Below are 16184 nucleotides of genomic sequence, written 5' to 3'. Positions count from 1 at the left end.
TTTGCACCAATTCTTGTCTAGTTGTTTCTTGGTTAGTGGATATATCCAGCCTCAATATCACCATTAAAACTATTATAATGAAATGGTTTAACCCCTAGAAAATCTGTTGTGTTTACTAGCTGTTTGGACTCTTGGCAATTACAGTTAGGCTCCTTTTCGACTCCCTTTTACTTTTTATTATAATTTGAAAGGTGAAACAAATATCTTTGAGATAGGGAGATGATTAAAATGACATTATGAGATTAAATAATATGAATGAATGGTAATATTTCCATATAGTTACGTTATATAATATGAAATGGGCGAAGTAGGTAAGGGGATAAATGGAGGCCCATAAAAGTGTAGGAATTTGAACACTATTTTAACACATTTTAATTAAGCATATATTATTTATTAAAATACATGAAAGTTGCTTTTGCATGTCTACATATTCTTTATTATGTCTTCTAATTATATTTCTGGGCTCCTTCTGAAGTGGAATATCCTCGGTGACTTAGACTCCTCTTGCTTAGCTAGGCTAAACACTTTGCGTCTCCCCACAGTTGGATTTTTTATAAATCAGTATATATGGTGTGGCCAGGGAAGGCTGTCTGTTTAATACGAAGTGTGTTGTTTTCCTGGAAACACTGCTGTCATCAAAAAGAAACCATTCTTCATTTCCATTCACAGAGCCGAGGGCCGAAGAGTGTTTTTCAGAATGTGAACACCCTGAATTATCAGATATGTCCCTCGCATAAGAATAATAGTGACCACTGTCAGATGATAACCCAGAATGGACCACAACAGAATTTAAAACATAGGGCACTTGTTGTTGGTTTTGTGACAGGTCTTCTACCTCCGGTCTTCTATTCTCATTATCCAGTGTCTGATCTGCTGATGCAGCCCGAGATGTTGATCTCTCTACAGGCAAATCCAGTACGAGTGGAATGGACACAGGATCCAATATCTTACGCTTCACATTGCAGATTGTTTCATAGGCAAATCGCAGTAAAGTTAAAATGAGATATTGTGGCTCTTCCACAATCATCTTAGTCCTTTCTGCTGTCTGGAGGGAAGCACATGTTTGACACTGATACTTGTTATCTCCATCGAGAACCTCTGGTGCCAAGAAACTAGTTAGCAGGTCTTTTACCGTAGGTTTTTCCTGTGTCTTTTCCTCTCCAGTTTTTTGACATGAGATGTTGCTAGGCCCATGGCTCATGCTTTCCTCAGTAGGTGATTCTGCAGATGGGGTCATATTGATTGTAACAGAATCGTAATGTTTTTCCTCGGTAGAGCATGCCATTACCGGTGCTGGTTTGACAAATGAAGAGAAAGCCAGAGGAAGATCAGTGAAATCTTCTCTCTTCTGGGAGGTGCTTTTGCAGGTCTTACACCAAGTGTTTGTTTTCAGCTTTCCCCCAAACATGCTTTCTATCACAGTTTTTTTTTCCTTCCCCAGTTCTGTGCTCCGAGGTGTTGAATTCTGTGTAGATTTCTCCTCTTCTTGCAATCTAGTGCACAAACAAATATAAGGCAAGAACAATGGAAATTTAAAAGCTTCAACATTTGTCTTATGCACACAGAGTGTATCTTTTAAAGACTAATTAGCTAATATGTAGATTTTAGAAATGAGCTATTTTATAAAGAAACACCTCCTAAATTATCAGTTAAAATGAATTCAATGGGGGGGCGTGGCCAACTGCCGAGAGTAATGGACGCATAGATCCGAGCTCCGGCAAGCAGGGTCGATAATCCGCAAGAATCCGACAATATAGGGCACGAAACCAACGCAAATTAGCAACATGGCACAGCAGAAGACCAAAAAGAACGCCGGCAAAGCCGAAAAAATGAACTTTTTTGGTGGTAAAAACCATGCAGAGCCGGACACCCGACGAGCATCGATGCAAGATGGCGACGCCAGCAAAGAAGGCCTAGAGGCACAGGGACATACAGAGAATGCCCTAGACCAGGACAAAATAACTAAAACTTTCCTGCAAGCAGCGCTGGAAGAACAATCACAGAAATTAATTACAACCTGGCAACACTCAGTGGACTCCTTGAGAAAAGATGTCCAAGAACTGGGGAAACGCACTTCACATATGGAATCCAAAATGGAGACCTTTGCCACAGCACACAACGATCTGGCCTCCCATGTAGAGAAACTAGAAAAAAAGCTGGAGGCAACTGAGGTCAAACTCACAGACCTTGAAGACAGGGCACGTAGGAACAATTTGCGCCTACGAGGAGTCCCGGAGAACATAACACCAGATAATTTACAAGCATACGCAAGAGGCCTGTTCAAGGCTTACGCGCCGGATATACCGGCCGACATGATGTTAATCGACAGAATTCACCGTTTACCCAGACCGAAGTTCCTGCCAGACACAGCACCGAGAGATGTGCTATTACGCGCACACTACTTTCATATTAAAGAATTAATCTTGAAAGCCAGCCGCAACAATGGACCGCCGCCGGAGGACTATCCGGACATCAAGATATTTGCGGACATATCAGCCTCCACGCTACGCAGACGGAAGGACTTCTCCCAGGTCGCGGACATACTGAGGGCGCAAGGATTAAGATTTCGTTGGGGATACCCGACGAAGATGCTGGTCACCAAGGGAGGAACCTTGCACAGCTTCGCTTCACCAGAAGAGGGCCTCCGCAAACTGCGGGCATGGGGACTGACAGAGCACCTACCGGGGCCCACGGTAAACCCGACAAACCGACTGCCGCTGGAGTGGAAGCCTGCTTCACCGCAACGAGGAGAGATCTAATCCGCAAGTATTCTGCACCATACTAATCTCTACAGCCAGACAGCACTTTGTTTCAAATCTTTCGGGACTTTAATACCCACTGTTTAGCTGTGAACTTTAACGCTCTAAATGTTTTATAAGTTTGCCCCAGAAGTTCCCTCTTTGCACTGATATAAGTTAATATAAAAGGATAGATAATATGTGCTTCATAATAGGCTACCATTAGCACCACAGTGACTACGGGCAGATAGGCTATCATTCTACCTGCACCCCAAAATCACATGCTACGTTAGAAGAGCAATTTGACAAAATAGCACCAATTATCCCCAAGGTGGGGACGAGAATTTTAATGAACAAAATGTGTAGATAGCTAAATACAGGCGGGAAACTCAGCTGACAAATAAGGCGATGGACTGTAAGGGGACTTAAATATCACACGGAATAAGAATCTTCAGGGTATAGATAGGAGGGTACACATTTACACAAAGTATAGAATATGATCTTCCAGCAACTATGATATGTATGTTTATGATGTGAACAAACTGGTATAACCCTCAGACGGAACAAGGTTGTGAAGACCACTTGAGCCCAACACAGATCCCCAGCTCTATCTATCACTGGCACCAGGCCCCACAAGATGAATGGGACAATGATGGCACACTGAGGCTCTTTCTTAACGCCCTAATCAACGCAAAGATAGACCCAAAGCCACTAACTGGAACCACCAGTTCCTTACCCCATGGTACTACATATCAGTACCCAGCCTCCCCTAGGGGAGTTTTGTATATATCCCACCCTTACCCTCTCCTTAGTTATAACCCTTCCTACAATTCTAAAATGGCCCAGTTGGCCGAAAGCGATACATTGCAACGGGGAAAAGCCTTGTTTCCCATCAACTACCCTGACAAACCACCAAAAGAAACAGAAACTGTTTAACCAAAGAAAAACACAAAACCTCAAGCCTCGTTGTAGGCCACGAGCTCCGTACTACAGGGGGACATACATATATGCAATACAACAAGACCCCAAAACCAGCGAACGCACCCGAGTCCAGGTGTTATACGGCACAAGCGCCCTCATAATATACTCCACTTAGTATGAAAATTCAGACACTTAATGCTAGGGGACTTAACACGCCGCACAAAAGGAGGTTGCTTCTTAAATCCATGAAACAAGATCTCATAGACGTAATGTGTGTGCAAGAAACCCATTTCAAGCATAACAGGGTCCCGGAATTCGGTCAGAAGGACTACCCGTCCCAATACCACGCAACACATTCCTCTAAATCACGGGGGGTATCCTTTTTTTTTCATAAGTCACTCACCTTTGAAATGTTACAAATGAAAAAAGATACGCACGGCAGGTATATTATAATACATTGCATCATCAATACGACCACATACACACTGGTAGGAGTGTACAGCCCTAACTCAAACCAAAGAAACTTCTTACTTAAGGTCCTTAATAAAATCCCATCCCCACAAAGGGCATCAACAATATTGTGTGGAGATATCAATCATGTCATGCACCCGCTTGCGGATACATCGCTAAACCATAATGCGCCCAGGGCCAAGTATTTACTAAAACAATGTAAAGCAATTTCCAAGTTAACGTCAGACCACAACCTTTATGATGTGTGGAGAATACAACACCCCACCGAAAAAGGATACACATACTTCTCACAAGTACACAAGTCATTTTCCAGAATTGACATGATCCTAGTTACCAATGCCATACTGCACAAGGTCAAGCACAGTGGGATAGGGGACATAATATGGTCCGACCACGCCCCAACCTCCATAACACTTCAATCCACTATAGACCACAGAGGTAGGGCCCCTTGGAGACTGAACGATGCACTAATACAAAATGAAAAGTTCGGTCTACAACTCAATAAAGAACTTCAGGAGTACTTCCATAATAATTCGCTCCCAGAGCTCACACCCATAACTACATGGCAGGCGCACAAAGCAGTAATTAGGGGTTCGCTCATCAGTAGAGCGACCTATCTCAAAAAAGCTAGAGACTCCAAATACCGAGACTTATTAAAAACATTACAGGAGAAACAGTCCATCCAAATTGAAAAGCCCTCACCAGACAATCTGCTGGAAATCGATAAAACTACCAAATTAATCAACGAAATACTAGTGGAGGACACAGCTCAAGCCCTCCAAAAACTAAAACTAGGCCACTATACGCAGGGAAACAAAGCGGGAAAAGCATTAGCATCCCTGCTCAGACAAAAGCAATCCCACTCTAAAATAGCATACATGCACACTAAAACAGGGAGTAGGACGTATCACCCGCAAGAAATTCTAGCGGAAATGGCAGAGTTCTATACCTCCCTATACAATTTGAAAAAGGACCCCCTAACACAGCAACCAGATGAGAAAGAGATACAAAACTTTTTATCGCGGATAAAGTTACCCACACTATCCCTAGAACAACAACACACACTAAATGAAACGATAACCATAACTGAAATTCAACAAATTATTAAATCACTACCACAAGGCAAATCGCCGGGGCCGGACGGCTTCACCAACTCCTATTATAAAAAATTTAGCGCTACCCTAGGCCCACATTTGGTAGAAACGTTCAACCAGATACTTGCCACAGGAATCATGCCACAGGACATGCTGATGGCAAACATAGTGACTCTGCCCAAGCCAGGAAAGCCACCAAACAAGCCACAGAACCTCCGCCCCATATCATTACTCAACACAGATGCAAAAATCTTGGCTAAACTCTTTGCCAATCGAATGGCATCTGTGATCCCTAAGATCATCAGAAATGACCAAGTGGGCTTTGTTAGCGGTAGGCAAGGGGCAGATGGTACACGAAAACTGTATGACCTACTATACTCCAAACAACAAAAGAGGGGTCCTTGTGTGTACCTGTCACTAGACGCAGAAAAAGCGTTTGACAGGTTGCACTGGGACTTCCTCAAGGCAGTACTGAACAAATTCCAATTCCCGAATAAATTGCTCAATCTAATATCAGCACTATACTCTGTTCCCTCAGCCAGAGTAACAAACGGCGGATTTGCGTCACAGCCATTCCAGATAACGAATGGCACACGACAAGGCTGTCCGCTATCCCCAATCCTTTATATCCTGGCGTTGGAACCGTTATTACAAGCAATAAGGGAAGACAAACAAATAACAGGTATCTCAAAAGGAGATGAGGAATATAAAATCACAGCATTCGCAGACGACATAATGCTATCACTAACCAACCCAATGGTGTCACTGCCAGCCTTCCACAAATTATTAGGAACCTATAGCGCATGTTCGTACTATAAATTGAACGTTACAAAGACCCAAGCCATGTGCTTCCACACCTCAGCTGACCTAGAAAAAACCCCTCAACATTCATTTCACTTTGAGTGGAGACAAGACCACTTAACATTCCTTGGAATAAAGTTTCCAAAACTCATACAGAAAATATTTAAGGCCAACCATCTCCCTTTATTCCATACGATTAAACACCAAATAATGAACTGGAAACATAAATATGTATCATGGACAGGTAGAATTGCCGCAGTAAAAATGCTGATACTACCCAAACTGCAATACCTGTTTAGAACCATCCCCATGCCTCTTCCAGCCACTTATCTAAAAGAAATACAAAGTGCCCTTGGTAAGTTCATCTGGGCCAATAAACGACCTAGAGTGGCAGCATCCACGTTATATCAACCCAGACAGAAAGGAGGTATGGGTATCCCGAACATAGAACATTATTACAGGGCAGCACTCATCACCCCCCTAGTGACAGCCTTTCGGCCCCATGCTTCACCTCCACAATGGGTACAGATAGAAGCGGCTCACACCGAGGGATTTGAAATCGCCACTATAGCAGGGATAAACAAACGACTTAGGCGAAAATTCCCACAGATGTGTCCCACGACATCTTTAACACTGAAAGAATGGGACAAATACATGAAAATTACTAACCCAAACGATGGGATACTCCCATTCATGTTGCTCAGATCCTTTGAATTACTAATCCCACATATCAACATCAAAGGATGGCATGATAAGGGGCTGAAATTCACCCATCAAATAATAAAGGAAGGGGACCCCATTCCCTATCCAAAACTAAGAAAGGACTTCAATCTTCCAAACAACGCGGAATTTGCATATAGACAAATAATCTCATGGATTTCAAAACATACAATGTCCAAACATGCTTCACTACCAACTGACAAACTACGGGAGATAGAAATATTATGCCAAACCACGAAGACATCCGTGGGCATAATGTCCAGAATCTATCATAGTTACCAACCACATATAGAGTTGCGCAAATTGACCTTTATAAGAAAATGGGAGCAAGATATAGGTAGGCAGATACCGGAGGTAGAGTGGAAGAGGATCTTTGCGGCCAACAGACAATTCTCTCTATGTACCGCTCACGCAGAAATTTCAAGAAAAATGCTATATAGATGGCACATAGTTCCAGCCAAAATGAAGGCCATAGACCCTAAACATTCCGGGGCATGCTGGAGATGTGGGCACGACGTGGGAGACGTTTGGCACATGTGGTGGAGTTGCCCAGATATAGCAAAACTCTGGGACTCCGCTAAAACACTCATACAAAATGTTGGGGGCATAAAGATCCCACTTTCACCAGAAATTTTCCTACTACAGCACTTCCCACTGGAAATATCCAAAACACATAGGTATCTTATATTCCATGTAACAGTAACCGTTATCTCAGCTATTGCCAAGACATGGCTTAAGAAGGAGGCACCTCTCATAGAAACATGTATGGAACACCTAGACCTGACACGCATTTATGAGTGCAAAACTAGGGCTTTTCAAACCCCCAAAAGATTCTGGGTGGAAGCGTGGGAACTATGGGACGACTACAGGAACCCCCAGGTCGGGGGCCAAAACAAGGGCAGTGAGAGACAATCCACGACACCCTGAATCTCGTTCAACAACTACAACAGAAACAAGGCTAAACCAATGGAAACAACAGACCCCCCCCCTCCCAAGTTTCCCCCCTCCTCCCCTCCTCACCAACCCTTTCCCGCCCAACCATTTCTCCTAAGTTACACCGATAGTACGACTATACAAAATAAAATTGGTACAAAGCGACAGTGGGGAAACAACAAACCCGACAGAGTTGAAAATCCCAATACTGACCATAAGAATGACGTAAGGCACTATAGACCTGAAAGATACCACAGGAATATGGGATATAAATATCATGTAATCTACTATTAACTGTATATGTTAAATCACAACTCTGTACAATGCTGAAAATGTAAATTGTATATACTGCCTTTGTACCATATAAACTGTAAATAAAAAAAAAAAAAAAAAAATGAATTCAATAATACCGTTTAATATTGTGTATTTTGCTATTCTTCACAATGTTTAAGGTATGAATGACGACAACAACTAGTCAACAATTACTAGTTAAAAAGACTAAGTATAGACCAAGTATATGTACCTGTTTAGAAGGAATCTGAGATACTCGGCAGAGTCTTCCTGGGAATTAGGACTGGACCCAGGTGGTCTTGAAGCCATAAAAAATTCACAAGGTGCATAAGCTATTCGCTGGTTAGAAATGGAAAAATACATTAATTTAAAATGTTGTACTGGCAAGAGAAAGGCACAGTGATATTGACCTTTTTACATTGTTGTTGTATCCCCAGTTTAAGGCTAGGCTAACTTTATTGTTATTTTTTTCAAAAAATCTTTTATTCAACTTTAATGAAGTGACTCAATGACACACACTGTATTATAGATTTCAGATTTTGGCAACTGATAGGTGGGCATGCCCATTGATATGTATTGCTTAGGATTTGTGTAAAAATAGTTTTTTTGTTTTTTTTAATTCTTTATTTTTGCTGTGCAGAAAAAAATAACATGAGCGTGCTAATAATGCCACAACAGCATAATCAGACAGTTTGAGCACACAGGTTTGTTAACATTCAAGCAGCATTTAGAGGAAATGCACAAATTTTTTTTTATAGTAATAAAACATGCTAGGTACAAACAGTAGAGCAGGATCACGTTTGATTTTAAGATGGTAGCATATTACACATGTCATGGAGAGACAGATGCAGAAGAAACATATGCGGGGAGCATGACTTGTGCATGAGAGCATACATAGAGTGTTAAATGATAGGTCGTTCTGGGTACTAGTACATTAAAGAGTTAGGTGATTGTAAGCATGTATTTAAGCTAAGCGATATATCATATCAGAAAGATTAGATGCTAAACACGCTGGAAAGAAATGATAGTCCACGAGTAGTAGGTAAATCACCCTGGCTGATTCAGAGTTCTTAGGATGAATAATGTTCCCGAGGCCTTGTTTGTGGTCGCAGGTCTGCGCTTATCCGATGTCCGTTCTACTATGAAGTTGTGACCAGGTGCCGGTGTCCGTCGGTGGTCGGGTAGTGCCGCTCCAGGGGTGTCTTCGTGCTTCTGGTAGGTGACCCATCGGCTGTCCTCCCAGCCAGCCAGGCGTGCCCCCTTTGGATGTCCGACTATGAGTGACCATTAGGGAGGACGCTTGGGAGCTGATCGAAGCGTCTGAGTGCTGGGGGGCCCTGTAGGATCCTCGTCCTGGCCGCTGTGCTCTATGCTGCGTGTAGGGCGGGTATGTGGTCAGCCCCGTCGCGGGAGTACCTCGTTTGGTGGTATGACCGACAGTCGCTGACTTGGGTGAGTGGTGTTCGGTATGCGCCAGTGCAGCAGCCATTATGGATCCGGGTAGGCCTCCGCCGTAGCCTATCCGAGGTATAGTTCGTGGGGAGGGCGGGTAGGAGGTTGCTTGCGGGGCTGTGGTGCTTGGCATGCTGGGCCTATGTTCTTCCTGCCCCCTGTATTCGGTTTTGGAGGCCTGGCTGGTCGGTCTGATCTCCCTTATGGAGTAGTTACCTCCGCTGGTCTGGGCACACACGGAATCCGCCATCTTGGGTGGGGCGGTCAGGCGCTCGGGCAGTGTGTCACCATCTTTGGGCCCTGGATGCATAGCCTTTGGGTGAGGACCGGGATCACCCCCACCGGTCCATAGGGGGGGGAACAGGGCCGAATCCGCCCGGGTCTCCGCTTCCATTTCGGCACCATTAGGCAGGATAGAGGGGCAGCGGCCGTCCGTCCCTCTCACCGCCGGCATAGGCCCCCACTCGATCGTCGAGGGCCTCGCTTCCAGGGGACTGTAGCACCAATAGCCAGCCTCTCCCTGGATCCGGTGTCTCTGTGGCTTTGAACACCCGTGCTGGTGGTTTATTATTAGGTTTTTTTTCATGTTTTGGTTATATAATCGAGGATGTGTAGCAGGAGCTAAACTCGTGTGCGACCGTCCAGCTCGGCGGTTCGGCCCCGCCCCCCGTAAAAATAGGTTTTAAACAAGTTTTGTGCTGTATTTTAAATAATAAAAGTGTATAGTTAGTTTTTTTTTTATATATATATTCTTTATTTTTGTTGTGCAAAAGCTAATACATGAGCTTGTGAAGCCACAACAGCATTAGCAAACTAAGCAATAACAGTGTAAAACAGTGTCATGGCACATTTTTTGGATTAAAATTAAACTAGATGGTGTATGGAGCAGAGATGTGAGAGATAAGAGGAAAAAACACACATCTGCATCTCAAACAATTTATCATTGCCACTGGGTGTTGAAATACAAAGACCAGATTCTCCAGGATGCTGATTTGGCTGGGGGATAAGATTAAAACCAAGCAATTAGACTAAATAAATGTGAATGGTACATTGGACAACTGGGATGGTGAATAAATGAGCCCTAGCTCAAGGCCCAAGGTGAGGGCTATGGATTATGTACAGGAGGGACTGTCAGCCTATGCCTAAATTGGGCACCATTGGAATATTCTTGCTGTGTCTATTATCAACGTAAGGCAGCATATGTAAGCGACCCCTCATGGCCCCTTTGTACTCAGTAGCCGATCTCCTAGAGTCTTGATCCCGAGGGTATCCTGTGCCACAGACCCGCCTTTCTGTGCCCTCATGTACAGACTTCGATGCCTGTTTAACCGGACATCGTCTCCTGTGTGGAGTGCAGTTACCAGGGGTACGACCCAGTTTGGACTGAGATTCAGGACGGCAGCAATCAGATGCAGGACCAGACTCTTGGCATGTATATGCCTTTCCGAGCCACGTCCTCTGTTTCCACGCTGTAGGCGCGACCACTGAGTGTCAGGCCCCGACCCTATAGTTAGTTTTTTTATTGTTAAGCAAATTGGAACTTTCAGAATATCTATAAGTAAGGAAATGCTCTAGGCACCATAACCACGACAGTGTGCTGTAGTGGTTTCTGGTGACAGAAGAGGCCCTGTCCCTGGTTACCCCCCTTCCCCCATCCCCTTTTTTTAGTAGTCAATGCGTTTTACCAAGGCATCACTTTTTACCAGGGGTCCACATATGCCATGTCTCCGCTACTTAACTTGGAGAGTCAGAAACTTCTAGACAGGATGTTCAATTTGCCCTTCTGAGCTAAACCCTGTATCGCCAGGCTTAACTCAAATAGTGGAAAGCTGTCTGTCACAAGTACTGTGGGTGTAGAGCTGCGCCTTGCAGATCCTGGGTAAGAAGTCAACCTGGTCTACAATGGTTTGACTACTTACAAATTGGGGAGGTGGGGGGGAGGCCAGAGTACTATAGTGGTTATGGTGCTTGAAATGTCCCTTTAAAAACATACCTTGTTCGTATCAGATAGCTTCTTGAAAAGATGTTTCAATTTCTCCATCAGTGATTGGCACCCACTCAGATTCAGAGATAACACGTACCTCCTAAAACTGAAATAAAAACGTGTTTTACATCTTATTCTTGGACATTCCAACTTATACGAGATACAAAATAAATGCACACAGCAGCCCCAATGCTAACTCACTGTAGCCCCATACACACACCACAGCTTATATTAATATACACACACAACAGTCCACATACATAAACATTAAATACACACATACGCACACGACAGCCCCTAGATGCACACACACCATCTAGACACACAAACACTCTCTATAGCACCTGGACTCACACACTACAGTCCATGGATAAACACTACACTGAAACACAAACTACCCTGTTTACACAAACTACAGTCCCTATACATAAAAGGGCACATTACTGCTCCTGTAACACGCTACAGTCCCTAGATACACCCACATGCACACAACAGTCCCGATACACATATGTTCTAGAAGTACTACAAATTTACTCAAATGCTTTCTCTCTCTCTCAACAACTGCTAGTCAGACAGACAGACAGACACACACACACAATCTCTACAGCCCCTAGATGCACACACTTTACATCCAGTGGAAACATATACACACTACAGTGCCTAGCCACACATAGTACACCACAGACTCCTTTACACACACACATACACATTACACCACAAACAGTCACCTCTATGCACACGCAATCCCACAATCGGCCTCCAACCACATACTGTGCCACAGAGAGCCCCCCTACACATGCACAACACCCTTTACTGGCCATGCCCCACTTTTGTCCTTTGTTATCCATATTATAGGGACACCAGAGATTGCAGAGCTGTGCTTTGTTAAATAAACACAGGACATTGGTCCCATGCAAGTGATCTTCCCTGGAGTGACAGCAGATTAGCATACTCACTTTGAGGCGGCGTGCATGTCATCATTGATGACATGAAACACCCACGTTCTGTCCCTGCCCCCTTCAACTGGGCTGCTCTGTGTTTAAATACCTGGCTGAATTATTTTCCCAGTCCAGCCCTGGTGTGAAATAAAGCATAACTTACTCTGCTGCCATGAATAATGCTTGCAATACACTGTTCATAAAACATGTGTTTCCCAAGTTGATTAGGCCAATTTTCTTGGTTTTTAATTTCAGTGACTGTGGCAGGTTCTAAAGAAAGAGAAAAAACAAACACACTCACAGTCAACAAAACGCATAATATATAAAAATGTCTACAAACAGAAATGTGTTTTCCATGCTCATCCAGCCAGTCTTCGTGTAATGAATTGGCGGATTAATGTGTGGAGTTACAGAATGCCCTTTTTTCACAAGAAGGTGAAAATAAATCATTCTTTTTGACTGGAAAATGTTGGAGCTTTGTAAATATTGCTAATGGTTATAACGTTCAGTTTGTTAGTAGAATATTTATATCTACTGCCATTGACACATTCCACTATACTCAGCAACAGTGTTATTCGCCCCTCCACAGCCTCACTCCCATTGTCCCAATCCACCCCCCAGTCCCATCTACCCTACTCCATTGCCATAGCCAGATATCCCCACGCAGCTCCACTGCTATAGGCCTATTCTCTCTTCCCAGTCTCTTTTCACTCACAGTCTCTCTACCATATGCCCTAATACACCCATTTCCCTATGCCTTGTGAATTTATTTTTTTGAAATCCTGATCTCCCATGACCTATCAGGCCATATGTAGGTATCCTGCAGATAATCTGCCTGTGATCACCACTTCCCAAGGACTTAAGGATATATAGAACTGTATAGTAGAGCAGTGGTTCCTAAATCCCAAATTAGGTGCATGCAATTGTTCTGAATAAATGCTTTTTTACAGCGTCTCTGCCTTCCTAGGTGTAATAAACCCACCTTTCACTTTGGGATGAGTCTATTTATTTATTTGCTACATTTATGTTATAAACTACAATGGAATGGTAGAATGGGTCACTGGGCTAAATTTTCATTTGAAGAATGGACCTTAAGTGCCCGTGATTCTGCTTAGTCCTTGTACAGCAGTAATTAATTAATAGGTATATGACTTGGATGTTGTATTATTGTTATTACTCTAAACCAAGGATGGCTAAGATTTGAACCACTGTTTCTCAAGCATATTCCCCATGATGCTCAGCCAGCCATAGGAATGTAGTTCGGAAACATCTGGGGTGTCATAATTAGCTGTCAGTCCTCTAAACCATCTCTATGATATCCTTAATCATGTCTTACTATATATTCATGTTTATATGTATTTTCCTATTTTTAACATGTAAACAGTTACATTTAAATCTAAATTTTATTGTTATTATGTTGTTCCATTTTTTTGTAACAATATATAACGTTTATGGCTGATGTAATATATGTTATACATTTCATATAACTACATTAAGGGTCTACTCAAGCCTAATACTTCCTAATAAAGCTATGTACCTCAATTTCCTTGGGCTTGCTCTTGTCTCCGGTTACTTTGCTGCGGTTCTTGTTGAGGAAGTTTATGATGTCTTGCTCACAGGTGAGATTTTCGGCTCTTCCTTTGCCTGTGAAAAACCCTGTAATGTTCAGTTTCTCAAAACAGGCGAACGAGCACCAATTGCAAACCCGCAGTCTTAGACACCGTACGAAATCACATAGTTTTGTCCAAAATAAACGTATCCATAATATCAGATTTTGAAACCATCCAGTTTTACTTTTTGTACTGGAATCTTTAGTCTCAGATATTGTTTCCTCAATGTCAAGGACGGTTGCCTCGTCTGTCATATTTGTTTCCAACTGTTTGTTCACAGTACCACAATTTTACAATGTGTATGAAACACTGTGTGTGGATTTTTGATAAAATTAGTAATAAAACTCTAAGGACAACTCTAGCGCACTGAACAGCAATGCAGCCAATTCAGTATTGAGTGAGTGTTCCCTCATGCACTGGTGAGAAACAATTGTTCAAATTATGACATCATAACCATGTCACAATCGCATATGTTGATAATGGCATAAACAAAGTTAAAATTACTTTGTGGGCTCTTAAAGTTGAAATAAAAATAAATAAATACATAGACAAAAAAACATGTGCAATGTATATTTGTATACTAAGTGAGGCATCAGAAAAACAGCTATAAGATTCAACAAAATAAGGTTCTCTGTACTCAGATAGTGAAATGTTTTTTTTTTTGTAAATCTTTATTTTTGCAGTGCTTATAGAAATTACATGCTTACGTATGGTACCCCAACGGCATTCCATACGTAGGTTTCAAAACATTTGTTACATAGGGTAATAGATGAACAGAGCACTTTTTTTTTTTTTTCGTTAATATAAATGAATATCAATCAGTTAAGAGCATTAATGTAACATTTACGTTGAGTGTCCTCGCTTTAGATGGGTGTACCTGCTTTACTACGTTTGCTATTGTAAGTACTGATGTCACACTATGGGTATTACAGTAAAAGGTATAGTAGGGCTCATAAGATTCTGCAGTGTTGGCTACTGGAAAACACGGTAAAACTACACCATAGGTTACATGCAGTTTAAAGACACGCTTATATGGGAGATCACGTTAAGCTAGCTGGCAAAAGCATCTCTGCAGCCCAGATAACATTATACCATGCGGTAAGCAGGGAGACAAGAGTGGTAGCAGGCTTCTTTATGGTAGCCCCTCCAGAATCAGTGAGGGGTGGCATAACTGGTTAACTAAAGCGTGAGTTGGTGAGAGTTCCTGCAGGGGGACGTAGAGAGAACAGGTATTACTAGTCCACAGAACAGTCCCATTTGGCCCATGCCGATTCCTGGCTTGTAGGTCTTAGGTGTCAGTCCGCTGATGTGCGCCCCGGATCCGCTGATGGTCGCTGTGGGCTGGCGGCGCTACGCCGCGTTCCCTTTGGTGGCTGCCCTGCTGTCTAGGGCCGTTGGTCTTCGGCCTGAGGCCTGTGTAGGTGCTCTTGCCTTTTGCCATTGGGCCCATCACCAGGTCCGTGGGCCCAGGGTTCCGCTGGGTCGGTACAGTAGTCGGTCAGTTGTTCGGCTAAAGGTATCAGTGCCGAAACAGCAGGAGTTTCCCCGGCTTCTCCCTGGGTGTATGGCAGGCTGTGGGGGGAAAATTCCTCCCCTGTGAGCGCCCGGCTCAGAAGAAGAGTGAGCGGGCCTCTAAACGGTGGCATGCATAGGTGTGGTAGATGGAGGGTGACATAAGTCAGGGGCATCTCTGGGTGTGTGGGACCCCGTGTGGCATTACCCCTCATGCAGGAATACAGGAAGGCTGTTGGTCGGCCTGTGCTCGAGGTAGCTTGCTGTGCTCGCATGGCCACCGCCATCTTGTGTGATGGTTGCGGGTTACCCGTTATCCGTGTCTCCGAGGGTAGAGGAGTCTGGCTCGGTTTGGACCGGGATCACCCCCCTGGTCCGGTGGGGGGGAAGCAGGACCGGGTCCGCCGGCTCTTCACGCGGGTCGGGCTCCGTCGGGCGGGATAGTGCTGCGGCGGCCGTCCGCTTCACTCACCGCCAGCATGGGTCTCGCCTGGTGCAGCGGGCCCCATCCTCCGAGGGACTAGAACTGCGGGAGCAAGCCTCACCTCAGCTCGGCAGCCCGGTTACATCGAGGGTCACAGGTAAGTAGTTGCCGGGATTTCCCCTTAAAAGTGCGTTTTATTGGCTTTTTGTGGGCTATTTGCGGCCCTATGTGCAGGAGCTGAGCTGTCCTGCGACCGCTCAGCTCGGCGGCCCGGCCCCACCCCAGATAGTGAAAT

The 16184-nt window shown here is 43.9% G+C and overlaps 1 protein-coding gene across 1 annotated transcript; it reads right to left on the bottom strand.

Annotated features, from left to right (window-relative positions):
- Nucleotides 1-517: 517 nt before the first annotated feature.
- Nucleotides 518-15752, bottom strand: LOC134601730 (ubiquitin carboxyl-terminal hydrolase 38-like). Its single transcript, XM_063446234.1, has 6 exons — nucleotides 15674-15752; nucleotides 13881-13999; nucleotides 12507-12613; nucleotides 11411-11511; nucleotides 8202-8301; nucleotides 518-1493 (listed from the first exon to the last, which is right to left on the bottom strand). The coding sequence occupies exons 1-6, from the start codon at nucleotides 15750-15752 to the stop codon at nucleotides 518-520; spliced, it is 1482 nt and encodes a 493-aa protein (XP_063302304.1).
- Between the last annotated feature and the right edge of the window lie 432 nt (nucleotides 15753-16184).

The sequence above is a fragment of the Pelobates fuscus genome, chromosome 3 (genome assembly GCF_036172605.1).
Source record: "Pelobates fuscus isolate aPelFus1 chromosome 3, aPelFus1.pri, whole genome shotgun sequence".
NCBI lineage: Eukaryota > Metazoa > Chordata > Amphibia > Anura > Pelobatidae > Pelobates > Pelobates fuscus.
Note: the sequence above shows the minus strand (reverse complement) of the source record. Positions and strands in the feature narration are given on the sequence as shown.